At 42.2% G+C, this 20463-nt stretch overlaps 2 protein-coding genes and 1 long non-coding RNA gene across 10 annotated transcripts in view; 1 reads left to right on the top strand and 2 right to left on the bottom strand.

The window, feature by feature from the left end:
* The window catches only part of LOC311520279, a 48396-nt gene extending 43892 nt beyond the window's left edge, over positions 1-4504 (bottom strand). The window contains exons 1-2 of the long non-coding RNA XR_014711541.1: positions 3840-4504; positions 2633-2775 (exon numbers count right to left, since the gene is read on the bottom strand). This is a non-coding gene — a long non-coding RNA (uncharacterized lncRNA). The remainder of the gene's footprint in view (positions 1-2632; positions 2776-3839) is intronic.
* Positions 4505-4629: 125 nt separating this feature from the next.
* Positions 4630-20463, top strand: part of LCORL (ligand dependent nuclear receptor corepressor like) — a 179228-nt gene continuing 163394 nt past the window's right edge. For all 8 annotated transcript variants that reach the window (XM_084626503.1, XM_084626499.1, XM_084626497.1 and 5 more), the window contains exon 1: positions 4630-4973. In XM_084626503.1, the coding sequence (XP_084482629.1) occupies positions 4811-4973 (163 nt within the window). In that variant the 5' untranslated portion in view covers positions 4630-4810. The remainder of the gene's footprint in view (positions 4974-20463) is intronic.
* Positions 15891-18103, bottom strand: LOC311519995 (uncharacterized protein). The gene is made up of 2 exons (XM_084627146.1): positions 17903-18103; positions 15891-17619 (listed from the first exon to the last, which is right to left on the bottom strand). Exons 1-2 carry the CDS (start codon positions 18012-18014, stop codon positions 16856-16858), a joined length of 876 nt encoding a protein of 291 aa, XP_084483272.1. The 5' UTR covers positions 18015-18103; the 3' UTR covers positions 15891-16855.

The raw sequence follows: 20463 nt of genomic DNA on the forward strand, positions 1-20463 counted from the left end.
CCCAGCGGTAGGGGAGCCCTCTGCGCTGGGGCCGCACCGCCCAGCGCTCCAGGGCTGGGGAAAAGGGGGAGGCTGAATGTTGCCTGCCCGGTGCTCCGGGGCTGGGGACCGGGGGGACACATGCTACCTGCCCAGTGCTCTGGGGTTGGAGGCACTTGGGCAACCTGCGGCTGGTGGGGGGACTGGCGGCTGTGGGGCAGGGAGGGGGCGGCTCTGGGCTTGGAGGAGGTAGAGGGGGGGAGGGGAGGGATCTCAGGAGGAAGGGGTGAGCTGGGCTGGGGGCTAGCCTGCCCTAACCCGTGGTTCACCCACTGCCCTTGGACCCTAGTCACACAAAATGGACAGTTCCCATTCTGTAGTTATTTCCTACGAGGACTGGTAAAAAAATACTTGTCACAGAAGCATTATTTTGAAAAGTTAAGTGACCTCAGATCTAAATTAGATTGCACATTCCCTTATCTATGCATATAGAAGTTCAGGAAAGGACAATTTTTTAAAATTTTTTTAACTGCAAACCCTCTTTATAATGACAGATTTCAGAGTAGCAGCCGTGTTAGTCTGTATCCGCAAAAAGAAAAGGAGGACTTGTGGCACCTTAGAGACAAACAAATTTATTTGAGCACAAGCTTTCGTGAGCTACAGCTCACTTCATCGGATGCATGCAGTGGAAAATACAGTGGGGAGATTTTATATACACAGAGAACATGAAACAATGGGTGTTACCATACACACTGTAATGAGAGTGATCAGGTAAGGTGAGCTACTACCAGCAGGAGAGAGAAAAACCTTTTGCAGTGATAATCAAGGTAGGCCATTTCCAGCAGTTGACAAGAACATGTGAGGAACAGTAGGCGGTGGGGGGGAAATAAACATGGGGAAATAGTTTTACTTTGTGTAATGACACATCCACTCCCAGTCTTTATTCAAGCCTAATTTAATCATGTCCAGTTTGCAAATTAATTCCAATTCAGCAGTCTCTCGTTGGAGTCTGTTTCTGAAGTTTTTTTGTTGAAGAATTGCCACTTTTAGGTCTGTAATCGAGTGACCAAAGAGACTAAAGTGTTCTCCTACTGGTTTTTGAATGTTATAATTCTTGACGTCTGATTTGAGTCCATTTATTTTTTTATGTAGAGACTGTCTGGTTTGGCCAATGTACATGGCAGGGGGCATTGCTGGCACATGATGGCATATATCACATTGGTAGATGTGCAGGTGAACGAGCCTCTGATAGTGTGGCTGATGTGATTAGGCCCTATGATGGTGTCCCCTGAATAAATATGTGGACACAGTTAGCAACAGGCTTTGTTGCAAGGATAGGTTCCTGGGTTAATGTTTTTGTTGTGTGGTTGCTCGTGAGTATTTGCTTCAGGTTGGGGGGCTGTCTGTAAGCAAGGACTGGCCTGTCTCCCAAGATCTGTGAGAGTGATGGGTCGTCCTTCAGGATAGGCTGTAGATCCTTGATGATGCGTTGGAGAGGTTTTAGTTGGGGGCTGAAGGTGATGGCTAGTGGTGTTCTGTTATTTTCTTTGTTGGGCCTGTCCAAAGATGGACTACAAGCCATCAGGAACAGTATCCCCAATAATGTCACGGCAAACCTGATGTCTGAACTTTGTGACTTTATTCTCACGCATAACTATTTCACATTTGGGGACATGTATACCTTCAAATCAGCGGCACTCCTATGGGTACCCTCATGGCCCCACAGTATGCCAACATTTTTGTGGCTGACTTAGAACAATGCTTCCTGAGCTCTCATCCCCTAATGCCCCTACTCTACTTGCGCAACACTGATTACATCTTCATCATCTGGACCCATGGAAAAGAAGCCCTTGAGGAATTCCACCATGATTTCAACAATTTCCATCCCACCATCAACCTCAGCCTAGTCCAGTTCACACAGGAGATCCACTTCCTGGACACTACGGTGCTAATAAGTGATGGTTACATAAACACCACCCTATACCGGAAACCTACTGACTACTATTCTTACCTACATGCCTCCAGCTTTCATCCGGACCACATGACACGATCCATTGTCTATAGCCAAGCTCTACGATACAACCGCATTTGCTCCAACCCCTCAGACAGAAACAAACACCTACAAGATCTCTATCAAGCGTTCTTACAACTACAATACCCACTTGCTGAAGTGAAGAAACAGATTGACAGAGCCAGAAGAGTACCCAGAAGTTACCTACTACAGGACAGGCCCTACAAAGAAAATAACAGAACAGGTGTTTGTCCAACCTGGTTTTAAAAAACCTCCAATGATGGGGATTCCGCAACTTTCCTTGGAATCCTATTCCAGAGCTTAACTATCCTTTATACTTAGAAAGTTTTTCCTAATATACTAACCTAAATCTCCGTTGCTACAGATTACACCCCTTATTTCTTGTCGTATGTAATGATTAAGAGTGTTACAGAGTTTTTTCAACCTCTTTATTGACCACTAAATCATAAGACTAAGCACAAGTTGGCCACTATACATACCTAGCACTCACATATCTAAGGAGATGGGGTTCTCAGAGTCCTAGCTCTGCTGAAGAAATGCAGACATTTTTGCCTCCTGAAATCTGGTTTCTCTGAAGTTGCTTGTACAAAGAGGTGCAATATAAGATAGTGATTGACTTACTTAGACTTCCAGAAATGGAGGCAGAATCCCACTGGTCAAAACCTGGCTAAGCATATTTGGACCTCTGAAGAGAGCTGGAGGACTTGGTCCTGAGAAGTGCTGTGTGACTCCTGTAGGAACTGTCATAGATGGCCCTCAGCAACCTGCAGGATTGAGCCCTTAATAATCAGTATGAAACAATAACAGTTCAGATCTCTTAAAAAAAATAAAGTAAGAAAGCAGTTTTGTATTAATTTTTTTTTCCCAGCACTACAAAAACATGACGTGGTAAGTGGTCTCTAATACATTAAAAGGTTAGAGTTTCTGGCTTTTTATGGTTTATTAAATTATTGGAAAGTGCCTACTGTTCAAGTAAATTTAACATGTTGGCAATTTAATGTTCATAGTAATTATTAAACAAGCATTAGACAGGCTAGAGACAGAATCTACCTGGTTGTATTAGAGATGGTCTTTAGTGCAGGTTTCACAGTAATACTATTTCTCAGCCTTTCATTTTCTTCAATGATTTAGCTACCCTAATATCTGTAAGTGTTCTGTAATACTGAGCCATAAGCTTATCAAATGACAAGTGCATGAGGTAATATCTTTTATTGGACCAACTTCTGTTGGTGAGCAGAACATGCTTTTGAGCCATACAGAGCTCTTCTTCATGGCTATAACTGCACTGCATGCTACCTAGATGTGTGTTTTTGGGCAAGTCAGTGAGAGAGAGAATTATGATGCTTCTTACTCTCATGGTGCTATGTCAGGATTGGCATTGGGGTAAGGGTGATAGTTCACTCTGTCCCAGTGCTGTGACCAGTTAAGAGGTGGTTGTAGGGGAATGGTGACAGTTCTTTCTCTCATGGTGCAGTGGATAGGACAGGTGTAGTTGTGGGGGAAGAGAGAGATTTCCTTCTTTCCCAGGGCTAGATTAAGGCATAGGTAACATAGGGGTGTGTGGCAGTATAGGTCCATGACTAAACTCTTAGCTCCTGGAGTCACAATTATGTCAAAAATCTCAGCTCTCATTTAAAAATGTAAGTTTCTAGCCCTCATGGTTACAAAAAAATGCATGAAAATGAGACCAGAGTGTAACTGATGCTGTGATGTCTACCTGAATCTGCATAGAGCCTGAAACAAGAATTCTGGGAGATGTAAACTGTTCCATGAATATCAATGAGGCATTAACTACAAGACCATTATACTGGAGGGCCTCACCGCATACCAGCTGTGATCTCTGTGTGGCATGAGTGCAGTGGGTTTGGTCCGCCCATCCAACCAGATATAGCTCAGTGGCTACGGTAAGTAGTAGAGTCCTCCAATTGCTTCTCCTGCTTCTCCCAGGATGGACGTGGAAACGAAGTCCCCTGATTTTTCTGGGTTGTGGGGGGAGATTACTCCATGACATACTCTCTCTGGGAGCCCTCTCCCTTATACCATCCTCCCAAACAAGTCAGGGCAGAGCTGTGGGAAGGCCCTGTGTCCAGAGCTTGGATTTACCGTAATCTGTCCCTACTTTCTCCCAGCTGTGGGGATAGGGCAGGGAAGGATGCCAGCCAGCTCACACTCTCTTGGTGTTGGGGGCTGAGGCTGGGTGCAGCTGTGTGAGACACTTGTCAGATGCCCATCCTCATGGTATCAGATCCCATTATTAACCCTCACTGTTACCTTCGTAGCAGCCAACCTCACATGGTGGCTCCAGGGCTGGGTAGCAACCCCACGCGAGCCGGCCGTCTACAGGTGGAGGGGGGAAGGGCTGAGATACGGACTACCGCTCCCGAGGGGCAATGCTGCTGGCTCTCTGCGTTGGGCTCGGGCAGGTGGCGTGGTGCCTTCTGGGATTCGTAGTCCATGGGCAGCCTGGGGGCCCAGTTTACATCCAGTTGCCAAAGCAGCCCAACAATTTGGACAAAGTTTGGACACATCCACAACTGGTCCAGCCGCTTCTTTTGCCCCGCCCTGGCCCCACCGAGAAGGGTGGGAGGAGCCTTGGCTGCTACTTTGTGTGAGGAGGCTTCCACCCACCTCCCCACTTCGTCTGGACAGAGGAGGCGACACGTGTCAATCACCCTCCCAAACCCGCCAGGCGGTGCGCGCTCCCCCTCCCGGATGCCTCTGGGGAAGAGGCGCGGGCACGCGCTCTCCTGGTGGCGCGCGCGCTCGTATGTAAATGAGCGGGCGTGAGGTCAGAGGCAGATGGAAAAGGAAACAGACAGAATGGCCGCCGCGGCTCCCGCTCCTCCTGCCGCCGCTGCCTCCTCCTCCTCCCCTCAGTGCCGGAGTCCCCGCTGCACGGCGGAGCGCAGGGGAGTCCGCCGAGAACTCGATTCCTGGCGGCACCGCCTCATGCACTGTGTGGGTAAGAGAGGGGAGACTCCTCTGCCGCGGGAGAGCGGGGTCGGGGTCGGGGGGGAGGCGGGGACCGGAGCCCGGGTCTCTGCCGCGGGGAGGGTAGCGCCGGTGGAGGAGCGGCTCAGGAGTCTTTCCCGGCGGGTGGAAGCGGCGCCGCAGGGTCTCTGCCCAGGAGATGGAGAAGGTCTGGAACCCCGGGTTTCTCCACCCGGAGGGGCGGGGGGAGAGCCGTAGCGAGTCCCGTTGGGGCCGAGCTCGGCGGGATGGGAAAGACAGGCTGGCCCTTTCTTGGTTCGGGTCCTTTTGTCTAGGCGTCTTCTCGCTTGTGCGAGGAGCGCCGGCTGCCTCCTCCCCACCGTGGGGGGCGGGAGGGGGGAATGGGATCCGGGTGTGTTTTGCGCCTTTAAGAAGGAGCAGCTCCTGCACTGACGGTTGGGATTTGAAGTTTTCCCTCCCCCCCTTGGAAGTTGTCATGGCGACGGCAGTTCTCCCCTCACTCCCTCCTTCTATTCCCCCCCCCCCCCGGCGAGGCTGTCCTCAGGCTCTCGTGCAGTTCCCCTGTGTCATGTGACTCCCCGAGGGCCCAGGGGGAGGCAAGTCTGGGTGCCTTTCAAACTTCTTCGCGCTGACATCCCCGCACGGGGGGAGAGCACCAGAGAGCCACCCCTGCTTTAACACCCTATCTCGGCCTGCGGGGAAGTCTGTCGATACCCAGCCACGTTGGGCTGCTGCTGGATGGACACCTGTGACTGGAGACAGCTCCTAGGTGCGGGAAGGGGATTTGTTCAGCCGCTTGGTGAATGTATGAGATAATAGAGAATGACTCTGTCCGCCCTTCTCTGTCCCCTTCCTTGTTTATTATATGCGCTATCATATTGATCGATCTCTGAATAGATTTTTGGAGCGGGGGGGGTAGTCGCCTTGCTTGTTTGTGAATATTTGGAGATGGGGGGGGGGGTGTTCATTTGTATTACCCACATTGAGATCTTGCTTGTCAGGGAGACAGGTAAAACAAACAGTCTTTTTAAATGGCATAGCAGATTCTTTACTCTGTTTGCATTGATCTTCCCAATGGCTGAGCCATCAAAACACACCTCGGTAGCTGAGATGATAGGCTTGAATTCACTGAGCATTTTTGGGGTCTAAGACCAAGATTGAAGTATGAATTAAATATCTGATATATACTTTACATGAAGGCTGTCTTCTGCATTGCAAAGAATTGTCTCCATAACCCTGTAATGCTCTGATTTATATTACTTTAAAAGTATATTGCAAATCACCCTGATCTCTTGGTGTTAGCAGATGAAAAATATTCTTTCAAATGAAAGATTTTCTTTTGAAGTGTGTGTGTGGGGGCTGTTTGTCTCTTCTCCCCTCCCCCCCAAAAAGTTATAGCTTTGGTTATAGAAAACACCTTAAGTGTTTAAAAGTATTTCTTTAAAAGTGTTTCTTGATATCTTTTTTTTTGTGGTAGGAAAATAAAATACAGTGTCATTAGGATTATAGTGTGAGTTATAGTTCTTAAATACGCTTCTGGGGGAAAACTTAGGTACGTGTCATCCATCTGCTCAGACTTAATACTTTCTCTTATCTTTTAGTTATATCAAATAGCTTGTTTCACTCATTTAACATTTTTATTCCGTGAAATTACTGTGATGGCCTAAATGCAAAATTATATCTTCATGACAGGATCCAATAGAAGGTGAAGGTTGGTGATAGGAAAACCTCACATGACAGCACGCTTCTGTCCTAGCTAAATGAATATAGAAACGTGTGAAATTAAAACTCAGTTTGAACACTATTTGTTTTTTTCAGTCTTTTTGTCAAGTTTGCTCTAATGCTCACCCAACTTCACGCAAAGTTGTCTGTGTGATTTTTAGAGCTTGTTGGTTCACTTAAAACAATTAAAGAAATACTGTTGCTAGAAATACTTAATTTTCAGTTCAATTTGATTACACAGATACAGAATAACTAAGACTCCTTTACTTTGCCAACATCTTACTTTTACCATTCCTTTTGTAATTTTCCCCTACTCTTTTATTGTAATTATTTTAAGCACTGCATTCATGTCTCGTTTGTCGTCCTTATGCTGGTGCAGCAAATCCCAATCCTATTGTATTTAAAAAGCACTTTTACCAGGCCCTTTGTTTTAATACTGTCAGTGTGCTGTGGTTCACTAAATGCAAAACAAAAACATAACTACTGAACTCCTAAATAGACTCCACCGTGTTCTCACTTAGTGCTCTGTGTTTGCTTCTACCTTTGTCTCATATTGTGGATTTAGGATAGAGATTCTTTGTTCTGTACAGTACAGAACACACTGTTGATATTGAACTAATAGTAATTGTATGTATCCCTTTATAACTGCGAAGGAGGAAGTACATTGCTATAGGGTTAATGTTTAGTCACAGTCCCTATCTCAGTTACATACTCTTATATGGGCTTGTTGAGCAGTTCTTAGCTGAGAGAAAGAGAGAGCGTTAACAAAATGGCAGGAAAGTGGATGGGCAGGAGAATGGAAATGTACTTCAGGCTTTTGCTACTTTTTGAAACTTCATGGACTTTGGTTCAATAAATTATGTTGGCTATTAGGTGAAACCATTAATTTGGTAGTTGGAGTTTTCTTCAGGCAATGAAGATTTTCTTCAGAGATTGAAAGGCTCAAATGCTGTTAAGAACGGGAGAAGAGTCTGAGCAACTGAAGGAAATAATTACAAAATATGAAAGGTAGAACAAAACAGCTAGGTTAACTCATTCATATATGTCAACTTATTGGTTAGATCATGTGACGAAGGAGGGAAATCTGGATTCTTAAACAAATCTAGCAGTTCATTTCTAACTCTGAGATAGAACCACTTTGTTTCTGATATCTCACAATTTATTGATGCCAAACTTGGTCATTAGCATCTCTTTGAGATCCTCAGATGAAAAGTGCTACAAAGTGCTTTGCATGGGTTATTTCAGTGTTACGTTATTATTCTAAGATGAATAATCATATACTGATTTTTATAAGAAAGATAAACTGAGTCAGTCTAAAGGGACTTTATCTAACAGACCAATGACTCAGTTCTGCCATCCTAGGTTATATTGAGTATTACCTTTAATTTCAACAAATGACTACTTGCCGAATAAGGCATTGTTCAGTGCGAAGTTAAGGGACAGAATCAAACTTTGTTTCTTTCATTAGTGAACAGTTGGACATAATTTTGTATGTTTGAGTTTTTTGGTTCAGATTTTTAAGAGTTTGAGAAACTGAAGAAGTGATGGAACTCTAAATGAAAATACCAGAACATTTAGAGTCTTGAATAACATTTCTCACCTTAAAAAACTGGAGTGATTGAAAATCTAAACTCATTTGGTAACAGTTCTTGAAGGATGTAGACTCAGAAGAAATGTCTTTTCAATTGCGAAAGAGATTCTACATAGGCATATACAGGTATCAGAATGTTTGCAGAAAAAGTCTTGTCTTTTTGAATAAAAACTTTATAACATTCATTCCTTTCCTAATTGTATTCCACTGAGTTGAGAGGGTTTGATAATTTTATAGCTTTATGAGCATGGAGCTAGAAAACTGAGGTTTCATGCACTGTTTCCCTTTTTTTAAAAAAAGAAAAAATAGGTCTAATGCTAGCACTACTAACTTAGTCAAGGGAAGTATGGCTCCTTTTAGCCTGGGAGGCATCCCTTTTTGGAGTCTCCATGGAATAGTGTCAACGGTCACTTATCAATACATTAAATCCAATTTCTATGAAATTGTTAGGCGCACAGTTCTGATGGGGATTAGGCACCCACAGTTGTCAGACATTGTACTTGGAATTACAGGTCCTCATTGCCTCTTGGGATTACTCCCCAGATGAGCAGATGTGGGTAATTTAGTATGAATTTTTAAGGGTGGATTTCTAACATGCAGTTAAGTATTTCTTAAAATAACAGTGAGAATGACTTTTGGGACCATACTTTAGATTTTATTGTTAAGGTTAACACATTCCATTATAAGATTCTGCTTTTAGTTGCTTATAACTTTGCCAAATAGCCATTGAGGTTGAAATGTTCATGCTGGGTGTCTGCCTCAAGCTCAGGTTTCAGAGTAACAGCCGTGTTAGTCTGTATTCGCAAAAAGAAAAGGAGTACTTGTGGCACCTTAGAGACTAACCAATTTATTTCAGCATGAGCTTTCGTGAGCTATGAAGTGAGCTGTAGCTCACGAAAGCTCATGCTCAAATAAATTGGTTAGTCTCTAAGGTGCCACAAGTACTCCTTTTCTTTTTGCCTCAAGCTCAGTTTTTTTGGAAGTTTCAGCTAAAATGAGAGGGATTAAGGAATTTTATTTTGCTGGTGGGTGGGTGAGGGTGTGTGGTTTTTTGTGTGTTTTTTTTTTTTGTTTGTTTTTTAAATCTTACCACTTCTGTTAAGTTCTAGTACCTCTGTGTTTTCGAGCTGGGATTTGACATTTGGCCGGTGAGTTGCCCCTGTGCCAGTCTCATGAAAATTCACTTAAATTTGGCCAGATTTGTAAACCTCTGAAATTAGAGTTCACACAAGCTCAGTAGAAGTTTTACATCTAAATTCTTATTCCATATGCATTGATCATGCTTCGTCCCCAAAGGGCTCCTACATGACAACTGAGCTATGCATGCACCATTTCGGGACAGCAGGGACTGAGGAGGACTTTCTCTGCAACTGCTCTTTCCAGTTGCTGTGGGCTGCTGGGCATTGCAGGTGAAAGCAAGGATTTTGTCTCTCTTGTCCCCTGTGTCCCTCCATTATTGTCCAGGTAGTATGGACTAAAAGATGGAACCAGTCTGACTAAAATGCAGTGGAGAGGTGCTGGGAGGGGCTGAGATGGAGGGGAAGATGGGATCAGAGGTGGGGGAAGGTTAATGGGGTTGGGGTAGACAAAGCCCTGGCTGGGATGATTTAACTGGGAATTGGTCCTGCTTTGAGCAGGGGGTTGGACTAGATGACCTTCTGGGGTCCCTTCCAACCCTGATATTCTATGATTCTATGATTCTAGGATGGGAATACAGTGGCAGAAAGATTTATAACCACTAGAGTGCACTCTCCTTCAGAACCTTGAATTTTAGTCCAGATTTCTAGAATCTCTACATTCCTTTGCTCTCTAGCAGGTAGGTGCTAAACTCACTGAAGTGCATATGTCATCCCTCCCTAGAGGCATGTCCACTTGGAGGATAAGAACATTTTAGTTTTAGTTGAGCTAATGGAGTTGCTAGTGGTAGAGGTCTGCACTGTAGATCTAAAGGCCCCAACCTTGCTGATGACCCATGTGGAGGTCAGTATGGTTCCACATAATGGAATTTGTTTCTTCAGTTTGCTTTGAGGGGACCTAGGAAATTACATACAAAAAAAAATGTTAAAAGAATGTTACATGAGCAGTTTTAAGTTTGAGACTTCCTTACTTGTGAGTGCTTGACTTCAGAGTCTTCACTTTTTTTAGTATATAGTTCTTGTATGTAATTTAATATAGGTTATATAAAACCTAATAGATACAGAAGTATCTTCATATTTCCCTATTACAGTGGCAAAGTGTTTTTATATTTGAACTTTCTCTGTAGCTTAGTGAATCCACCTAATCTGTTAGTGTTAGAATCAGAATGAAACTTCCTATTTCAGGGGATCTGCAACATTTTCAAAGTGTGGCCTACCTCTTCCCTCATTTGCGATGAGAGAGACCACCTCTCCTCCCTGTTGCAATCACACAATATCCCTGAGACAATGATAGAAATTACTTATTTGGAAAAGTAATATTAGGAAAATATGCTTGTGTGTTTAGCTGTCCTCAGAGGGAACAATCTTTTTATCCTCTTCATTTTTTGGTGGAAGAGGAATCATAGTGTCTTTTTATTCACATCATCTTCCTCTCCCATGAGTTCTATTTCCCTCTGTTGGAATAAAGGGAGTAGTCAGCACCATTTGACTAGCCAGACTTCTGTGGACCATGTTGGTTCGTGGACCTCAGTTTGGCAACCCTGGTTAGTATGTTCTTGATCTTGAAACTGAAATGTTGAGTAAATCAAGCATAAATGGGGGAAATGTAACTAGACTCCTAAAATTTGAAAGGGAGACTATCTGTTTAAACAGCATCTGTATGTTCCTCTAAAAATGAAACACACAGATTTGTTGTTTTTGTTGTTAAAATCTTACGTTTCTAAAATTTAAACTTTAAGATCCCAATTTATTAACTTTTCCCACTTCCCTCAATTTAGATGATGAATACAGAATATTCACTTTCATTTTTTCTCGTCTAATTTTATTTTCTGATAATTGTGGTGTTCACAATGTTGGATAATTGGTTTGAAAGCATTTTTGTATAGGATGTTTAAATCAGATTCCAAGGATCTGGGCTGATTCTTTTTTTTTTTTTCCTATTATTGGAAAGTTTTGGTGCAAAGATGGGTTTTGAATTTTGTCTTAATGAGTATCCATGATGCTTTTGTGAAAGATTATTCCATGACTGTGGGCTGGCTGTTGGAAGAGCTTTGTCTCTTGCTTCCATGATGTTGTCCTTGACAGTGAGTCTGTCTTCAGTGCGTTTGTCATGGTAGTTCTTTATCTCAATCAAAAGACTTTTCTGAAGTACAGCATTTTTGTGATATCACCACCTTTATAGTTCCTTAGCACTCCTGTAAAAAATTTTTCATACACAGTTCCTTCCAACAGTGCAGAGTTGTTTAAACCACTATTGTGATTTACTCAGAGTGTGTGTAGACTACCATTGCATCCTGCCCCCAGTCACTCAGCTCTTGTGCAGTGCCAGTATGGACAGGAAATACAAACCTTGTAGCTGCAGAAGTGTAATTAGTCCTCCCCGTGTAATTCCCTAATGCTCTTGCTCACCCATTAGTGACAGCACTGAGCTACCAAAGCTATCTGTCAAGCCACTCTCCAACAGCTTGTATGCAGGAAAGCACTCAATGTAGTACTGTATGTGGGTGCTCTGAACAATTTTCTTCCCTTGCCACTCCAGCCTTCAGAGCAGCGAAGGAAGATACAGAGATAATAAAATGAAGACATGAAATGCCTGCATCTTAAAATATATTAACTTTCTTGTTTCTCAAATGAATTTGGGGAGACACAAGAAAAATAGGTTTCAGAGTAACAGCTGTGTTAGTCTGTATTTGCAAAAAGAAAAGGAGTACTTGTGGAAAATAAGAAAAATTAAATGGCTGGTTAGAGAAGCGTTATTCATACTTTGTTGGGGATTGCTACAGCAGGCCTCCGCATGATCTGCCACTCCTGAGATTTGAAAGAGGAAGAACAGAAAGGATCATTAATTGAAATATGCATAGGCCGGGGTATTGCTATACCCCCTCCTATCCTCAAATAATTCTCCTTCCTCTCCATGGTCTACTTGTTTCTCTCTCAAAGTGGTACGTTACCTGGTGCCCACACTGATGTGGTTGGAAGGAAGTCCTACCTTTGCACTACTCTTGTCTGCTTCTAGAAAGAAACGCTTACTTCAATTAGAAAACAATGTAATTTTATATTTCTAGTTTTCTTTTATTATTGAATAAATGGAAGAGAATAAAATCAGGTTCCTTGCTATCTTGAATGCTACTACCCCACACATGGCTGTGCTCATCAAAGTACACTGAGTCTCCACTCATATCCAGTGTCTAATTGGCTGCGGGTGCACTGGGAGCTTAGTGGCCTTCCTGCATGGAAACTGCCATTGTGGGAGTGTAGGAGACATCTCCTGCTGTTCACGAAGAAAGATGGTTATGATCCTTATACAGGACAGAACTGTTTGAAACAGGCAATCAAACAGAGCAATGGTGTGAACAAGTGTAAATCGACATTATATAAACAGACAATATGCACTTGCTCCAAGGAACAAGTAACAGACCATGCTGTACGTGCAGGGAGTGCTGTGTGTGGACCCTTTGCACTCAAAACAGAATGACTTGTGTGGATGTACACTGCCAGTAAACTCTCACTGGTGCAAATTATAGTAGTTAAATTACGTAGTGTAGATAAAGTCATCTTCTAAGTACTCTTTGTGCCTAGAAGCCTGTGGTTTTGTAACATTTGATCAATTCATACTAGTATATTCCAGGGAAACTAGTGGTATACATAAAAATCTGAGCTAACCTATTTTGAACTTCCTTGCTGTTATCTTGTTAGGCCACTATAACTATTCATATTTTTGTGGTGTAGCTTAATTCATTAGCAAATAAATTTTAACGTGGCGTTAAGGTTGCCTGGTGCTATCGTATGCTTTTCCATAAATTGAAGGGTCACTAAACTGAATCTTCTGAAAACCAGCAAGTATGGAGTTAAGGTAACATCTCCCATCACACCTCCACAAAATCTTAACTCTGCCTCTCTGAAGTTGAACCTGTCCTGTTCCTAACATCTGCCATTTTCTATATTGTACTGAGTTATGTTCAATACAACTCTAAACTCTCATTCCTCTTCATACACTCTAACTGACCCTCTCGGTTAGGTGGAACTGTATCGATTCGGGTATCGATTGCAGCAAGTGGCCAGAGCTTGCACTGGTTTCTGAGGAGAGGTGCAGCTGCAGCCATAGGCACCGACTTCTAATGGTGCCGGTGGGTACACGACACCCCCTCCTCCCCCCAGACATGACCCCTGCCCCACCCCCTCCTGCCCACATTCCAACCCCTTCCCCAAAGTCCCCGTCCCAACTTCTCCCCCTCCCTGCCCCATTAGACTCCTTCCCCAAATCGCTGTCTCCTGCTCTGAGCACGTTACATTCCCGCTCCTCCCTGCTCTCCCTCCCAGAGCTTGCTATAGCTGCTTAGCGGTGGCAAGTGCTGGGAGGGAGGGAGGAGCGGGGACATGGTGCGCTCAGTGGAGAAGGCGGCGTGGAGGTGAGGTGAGGGGGGCAGGGAGCTTGGCTGCCGGTGGGTGCAGAGCACCCACTAACTTTCCCCATAGGTGCTCCAGCCACAGAGTACCCATGGAGTCGGCTCCTATGGCTGTAGCTAGAGGAATCAGAAATCACATGTTACACAGCCCAGAAAAATAGGGAAGTCTGAATAGATGGTCATGATGGTCCTCTTGCCTCTGAAATCTAGGAATACATGAAAGAGTTGTAAGAATGATGAGAGTTTCAAGGCCTCTAGAAAAACTGTCACTGTCACCTTCAGAGGCTGACATTCTACTAGGTATGTCAAGACGAAACAAGAATGTAGTCACTTCATCAAATTCGAATATCCTTTTGCAGACTCCGAGACAACAAAATGCCTCATCTGCACTGGTGTTCATACACGTCCATGCCCTCTCTGCTGCACTATTGCTTTGGGGAATTCTAGCAGTTTATTGGCACAGTCGGTAACAAAAGGTGATGTCCCAGACGGATGAACAGGTGTTAACATCTGGCAAGTCTTGGATATTTGTGTGAAGTGGTCAAGTGTAAATCAGGTTTAGTTACCCTGCCTTTACTAATCCACACCTAAATTTGACCTTTATAACAGGGTGGATTTGATTTAAATCAAATTGATTTAAATCAAGTCTTCCTGACTAATGATTTAAATCAATTTGATTTAAATCATGGATTTCTACATAAAAGTGCGTTCTCGTTGGCTGTTATAACCTTAATAGATATTCCTCATAACTCAGAGATAGAGGTTTCATTTTTAGAAGGTACACACTATACATTTTTAAAGTTTTTTTTTTTTTTAAAACTTCTCAGATTAATTTTCTGATGATCATTTGGTTATTTCATTTACCAAAGGTAATTGAAGCTGTCATAAATATAAAGGGAAGGGTAAACCCCTTTGAAATCCCTCCTGGCCAGGGGAAAGCTCCTCTCACCTGTAAAGGGTTAAGAAGCTAAAGGTAACCTCGCTGGCACCTGACCAAAATGACCAATGAGGAGACAAGATACTTTCAAAAGCTGGGAGGAGGGAGAGAAACAAAGGGTCTGTGTCTGTCTGTAGTCGTCTTGGCCAGGGACAGAACAGGAATGGAGTCTTAGAACTTTTAGTAAGTAATCTAGCTAGGTATGTGTTAGATTATGATTTCTTTAAATGGCTGAGAAAAGAATTGTGCTGAATAGAATAACTATTTCTGTCTGTGTATCATTTTTGTAACTTAAGGTTTTGCCTAGAGGGGTTCTCTATGTTTTTTAATCTAATTACCCTGTAAGATATCTACCATCCTGATTTTACAGGGGGGATTTCTTTATTTCTATTTACTTCTATTTTTTTTATTAAAAGTCTTCTTGTAAAAAAACTGAATGCTTTTTCATTGTTCTCAGATCCAAGGGTTTGGGTCTGTGGTCACCTATGCAAATTGGTGAGGCTTTTTATCCAACATTTCCCTGGAAAGGGGGGGTGCAAGTGTTGGGAGGATTGTTCGTTGTTCTTAAGATCCAAGGGTCTGGGTCTGTAGTCACCTAGGCAAATTGGTGAGGCTTTTTACCAAACCTTGTCCAGGAAGTGGGGTGCAAGGTTTTGGGAAGTATTTTGGGGGGAAGGACGCGTCCAAACAGCTCTTCCCCAGTAACCAGTATTAGTTTGGTGGTGGTAGCGGCCAGTCCAAGGACAACGGGTGGAATATTTTGTACCTTGGGGAAGTTTTGACCTAAGCTGGTAAAGATAAGCTTAGGAGGTTTTTCATGCAGGTCCCCACATCTGTACCCTAGAGTTCAGAGTGGGGGAGGAACCTTGACAGAAGCAGATATTTATGAAGTCATTGGGAGGTGAACTATCTCCAATTCAACAGGTTAATCATTAATATTTGGAGGATTTTCTTGCCAGGCTGTATTAGGAGGAGAACATCACCAGACAAACATTTAAATTGTTTTATTTAACTAAAGCAACAACATTATGTATTCTGGATTTTTTTTCTTCCACAACAAATATATAATATTTTCACAAAACAAGCATACGAATTTTTGAATTTAGTTAAACATTCAAGTTTTCTAAAAGCAGGTTTGTTTTTGTTTAAATTGTTTTAACTAAAATAGTTAAATGAAATATTAAAAAAAATTAAATCGACTACGTCAGCCAGGTCAACATGAGAAACTTAAAATACTGGCTTCTGCAACTAACTCAGTTGTCTTCACTGTCCGTTTCATGTTTGTTCATAATCTGGAAAAGAAAAACAAGCTTTCCTGCTTTTTCAGGTCCCAAACCATTTCTCAATTTGGAATGAATTAGTTCAAAGGAAGAAAATATTCTTTCTACGCTGGCGGAAGAAGCTACTGCTGTTCAAAGTGAGATCATCACTTCAACACTCTCTGAATCCAAGTTCTTAAGCGACTTCCACCAGTGAACTGGTGTGACTTTCTTTAAAACATCATCAACAAACATATATTTTCTTTGAATGGTTCACCCTTAGCTCTGAAGTTTATTATAGTTGGCATTACGGAGGGATGATTGCTGGATGCCCATGTCCTAGCCAACTCCTCCTCTTCAGCAATTAAGGTTTGACCCTGGTACCGAATATTGAGAATATTTGCAAGAAAATGAGCTGGAGATAGTGCTTGTCCCATTCGTTTTTTTTTAATGCTTGTAATTTAACTCTGTCATTGCATATTTCTGTTTTTAAGATCTCACTCGGTTCCTTCCAAATGTCAACAGCGTCAACAATAAAACAGCTATTTCCCTGCATTTTGTTCAAGGCTACAGAAATAGGCTTCAGGGTACTCGGCATGCAGTCAACATTTCTCTTAAGCCCAATGTTGAGAACTTTGGCTGTGACAGTGCCATCTATTTTTTCAAATTTTGTTCACAAACTGACATCAGATTAGGCCAGTTCTTGATATAGTGCTCAAAACAGTCCACTACGGAGTTCCATCACATGTCTTGTGGGCGAATTAGCTTGGTTCCTCCCGCTTTTTTCAGAGCAGCTGCTGCAAAGTGGTTGTCACGGAAGTATTTTGCAATTTCAACAACATTAGCCTTTATTTCTGGAACACTGAAGTCTTTGGCTAGGACGTGCATCAAATGAGCTCTGCAACCGTATAGTATTAGCTTGGGACTCTCTTCTAAATTTCTTTTCATCTTGGATACATTTGCAGCATTGTCTGTGACCAAGCTGCATACTAGCCATTTGAAAATTTTTTTCACCGTTTGTTATAGCTTTTACTGCTACTTCTTGTAAGTATTCTGCTGTGTGCGCATTTCCTGATGTATCAGTTGTTTCTGGAGGGAAGTTCTTCCCTCCTTCTGTTGTCACACAAGCACATACAACAGCATCATTGTGGACATTGTTCCACCCATCAAGACTCAGGTTAACAATTTCACCCTCTAGACCTTTTGCACACTGCTCAATTTCTCTTTCATACACTTTATCCAGCAATTTGCCTGTTGCATCTGCTCTGTTGGGTGGACTGTCTCCTGGTCTTAATGACTGAACCATGTTAATGAAGTGTGGATTCTCAATCATACAGAAAAGAGAGTTGGTTGCATAAACAAACCAGGCAACTTTTTCATCAATCACCTCTTTTTGTGATCTGCTGGTTCTTATCACAAAGTTATCTATGGTTGTTTCTGGATGATTTTTTCTTCTTTTTGCTACAGGTGATATACTGTGGCTATGTGACATACATGATGTGACTGAAACACTATCCCTGGCAGATAACTCTGAAACTATAGAAAATAATGGTGATCTTGAAGGTGGATAGTCTTCAGAATCCTGTATGTTGAGGATGGATTCTCCTAAACAAAATAAGTCAATGCAGTTATTTATTATTACTATAGTGCTCATTTAGAATTATTCATTGCATTCACTGACACTCAGTACTACTTTAAAGGTGAAACCGTAAAAGGAAGATCTGCCTATTTCAGCTATTTATTTTTTTATCACAACTGCATCTAAAATCATAGTACCATAGAACAACAACTATATATTTTTGCTCAAACATGAGAGTTCAAGAATAGTCCAGAAGGAAGACAAGCAGTCCTTAAGAAAGTAGTATGAAATAAAAAAAAGTTTACCAACCTGAAGATCCTGCATGTTCAGACAAGTTTCTTTCATCAACTTCAACCCAGCTTCCTCCTGAGAAGGAACACTTCTCATGATGTTGTTTCATCTGGGCAACCAGGCCTTGCATTTCTTTGTTGCGCTGTTTGCATTTTGCACGCGTGCCTGTCTTACCCACAGGTAGAGGAACTTCATTAAAATATTCCCAAACTGGGTCTCTCTTACGGCCTGCTGCCATTATAGGTTTTCCCTTCTAGTGAGAGAATGGTATAGTAGATCTCAGATAATGAAGGTTACACTCAGAAAGACCTCAAGATTTCTGAAATATGCTGCTTAAACAGTTTCACTTTTGTTTCTATTGCCTATCCCTTCCTTCTCACATTTATCTCCAGACTTCTTCTTCTTGTCCAGAACAATCTTCTATCCTTTGGACTTTTTGAAACTGTGCACGTTTAGAGAGAGGTAAGGGATTGACTCTTCGTACACGCAAATTTGCAGATAGACAACAGGGTTGAGGTCTGTTCTCTCTCTCTCTCTCTCTCTCTCTTTCTCTCTCTTTCATATATATATAATATTTATTTATTTAAAACATTTTTTATGTTATCATGTTGTCTCTGGAGACACAAATCCACAGTTTGAGAACTGCAAAACTAAGCATCTCTGACGGTATCTTCTAGACTGAGCACTGAGTCCCATTGGGTAGATAGAAAGATTAACCTAAATAATCTATACAGAAGCCCTTAGAACTCCTAAGATTGGGTCCCCAATCCGTGAACTATTGGAACTCATTTACAAAACTTTTCTTAAATGTTACATGAATATATTGTCTCATACTATAGAATTAGAATTTATAATCCCTATTCCATGATTAAAGATGGTTTTAATTATGATACGTTATAGCTAGAGATATCTAGATAGGTTTTTTCCTCAAAGCATTTCATCAAAAATAAAAAAATCTGGTTTTTAAATCATTGATTTGTATCCACCCTGCTTTATGGGCATTTTTCTGTGCAGTACTGAAGTTCTCCAAGAGGCCCACATCACTCATGCTATAGCAGAAGTGACCGATTTTTGGAAAAATTTCTGAACTCGTTCCTGGTGCCATTGAATAGCTAAGCTCAGGGGCAGTCCAATAGTATACCTTTTATGAGGGTTAGCGTCTTAGTTTTTTCCACTAGCTCTGTCCCAAAAAAAACAAGAATCTGAACAATTTAAAAGCAAGTTATGTTTCAGCTGCATCTCCTTTAAACTTGCACCACAAAGTCTTTTCCAGCTACTGTTGATCTGTCAATTTTCAAGATGGATTTTTCGAACAATTTGAGTATTAAAATCAACTCCTTAAAGGAGGGAAGGGGTTCAGTATCTGAGAGAACCTTTGATCAGATGACCCCAAATCTGCATGCATCATTAGCCATCCCTTGGGCCCCAATGGTGCACTAAAACTTGAGGCAATCCAAGTATGTATGTATGTAGATTTTAAACAGAAAGCTTGGCTGAACCTTGACTGCAGCATGGCAGCAACCTTCCCCATAACATAAACTGTGGAGATCTAAAAATTAGGTCAGGTTTTACATCAGGAGGAAGCAGGTACTTCTTGTGGGAGGAAGAGAGCTTTGGAAAATGAAACCTCTGTATTGTAAAATACTTTTCAGATGTGAAGTCTTTAAAAGATCATAAGTCAATAAGGATCGCTTCCATGTCACTTAAAATCCTCAAAAGTAAGATGTTCGTTAGAGCAGGGGTTCTCAAACTTCATTGCACCGTGACCCCCTTCTGACAACAAAAATTACTACATGACCCCAAGAGGGGGAGCTGAAGCCTGAGCCCCACTGCTTCAGGCAGGGCCAAAACCTGATCTCCCATTTTCCCCTCCCCCATCCCAACCCCCTGGACAAAGGGGTCTGTACCCTGAGCCCTGTCACTCAGGGCTGAAGCCGAAGCCTGAGCCCAGAGTGGTGGGGCTCAGGCTTCAGCTTTAGTCCTGGGCCCCAGCCAGTCTAACACCAGCCCTGGAGACCCCATTAAAATTGGTAATGACCCACTCTGGGGTCCTGACCCGGAGTTTGAGAATTGCTGCAATGGAGGAGCCATTGTGTTTCTGAAGTCTAACAATTGTCCTCTATTAACCATTTTCTTTCAGATTTTTAGTGCAAGGCCATTAAGGTCCATAAGCACACTGGAAGGCAGTGGAATTAAACGAGAGATTAATTTGATTACTTTATTTTCATCTAATGAACAAAGTTCATAATGAAGGATATTATAATTTTAGTACATTTGCAGCATACTATTATGTTGGAAGTATCATAGAATATAAAGGTGCTAAGGATAATTATCCAAAATGTAAATTTTTAAAAGAACTTGTCTTCTCCTTTTGCCCATGTTCCCTCAGAGGACTGATCAAAACTGTAGAAGTGAACAATTCTAACTACCATAGTAGCAATGAGCTGAATGCTAGTGTACAAATAAGTATGTAAAGAATCTGCTGAGCTAGCAATAGGTCAGTAGAGGGCAGTGTGAACATTCATTCATTTCCTAATTGCATTCCACTGAGTTGAGAGGGTTTGATAATTTTATAGCTT

Source organism: Lepidochelys olivacea (assembly GCF_965140295.1).
Source record: "Lepidochelys olivacea isolate rLepOli2 genome assembly, chromosome: 4".
Classification (NCBI taxonomy): Eukaryota; Metazoa; Chordata; order Testudines; family Cheloniidae; genus Lepidochelys; species Lepidochelys olivacea.

Coding starts and splice junctions, on each gene's coding strand:
- LOC311519995 (XM_084627146.1), bottom strand. CDS start 18,014: ATGCAAGGCCTGGTTGCCCAGATGAAACAACATCATGAGAAGTGTTCC. Junction 17,620..17,902: donor TGAACATGCAGGATCTTCAG/GTTGGTAAACTT, acceptor TATTTTGTTTAG/GAGAATCCATCCTCAACATA.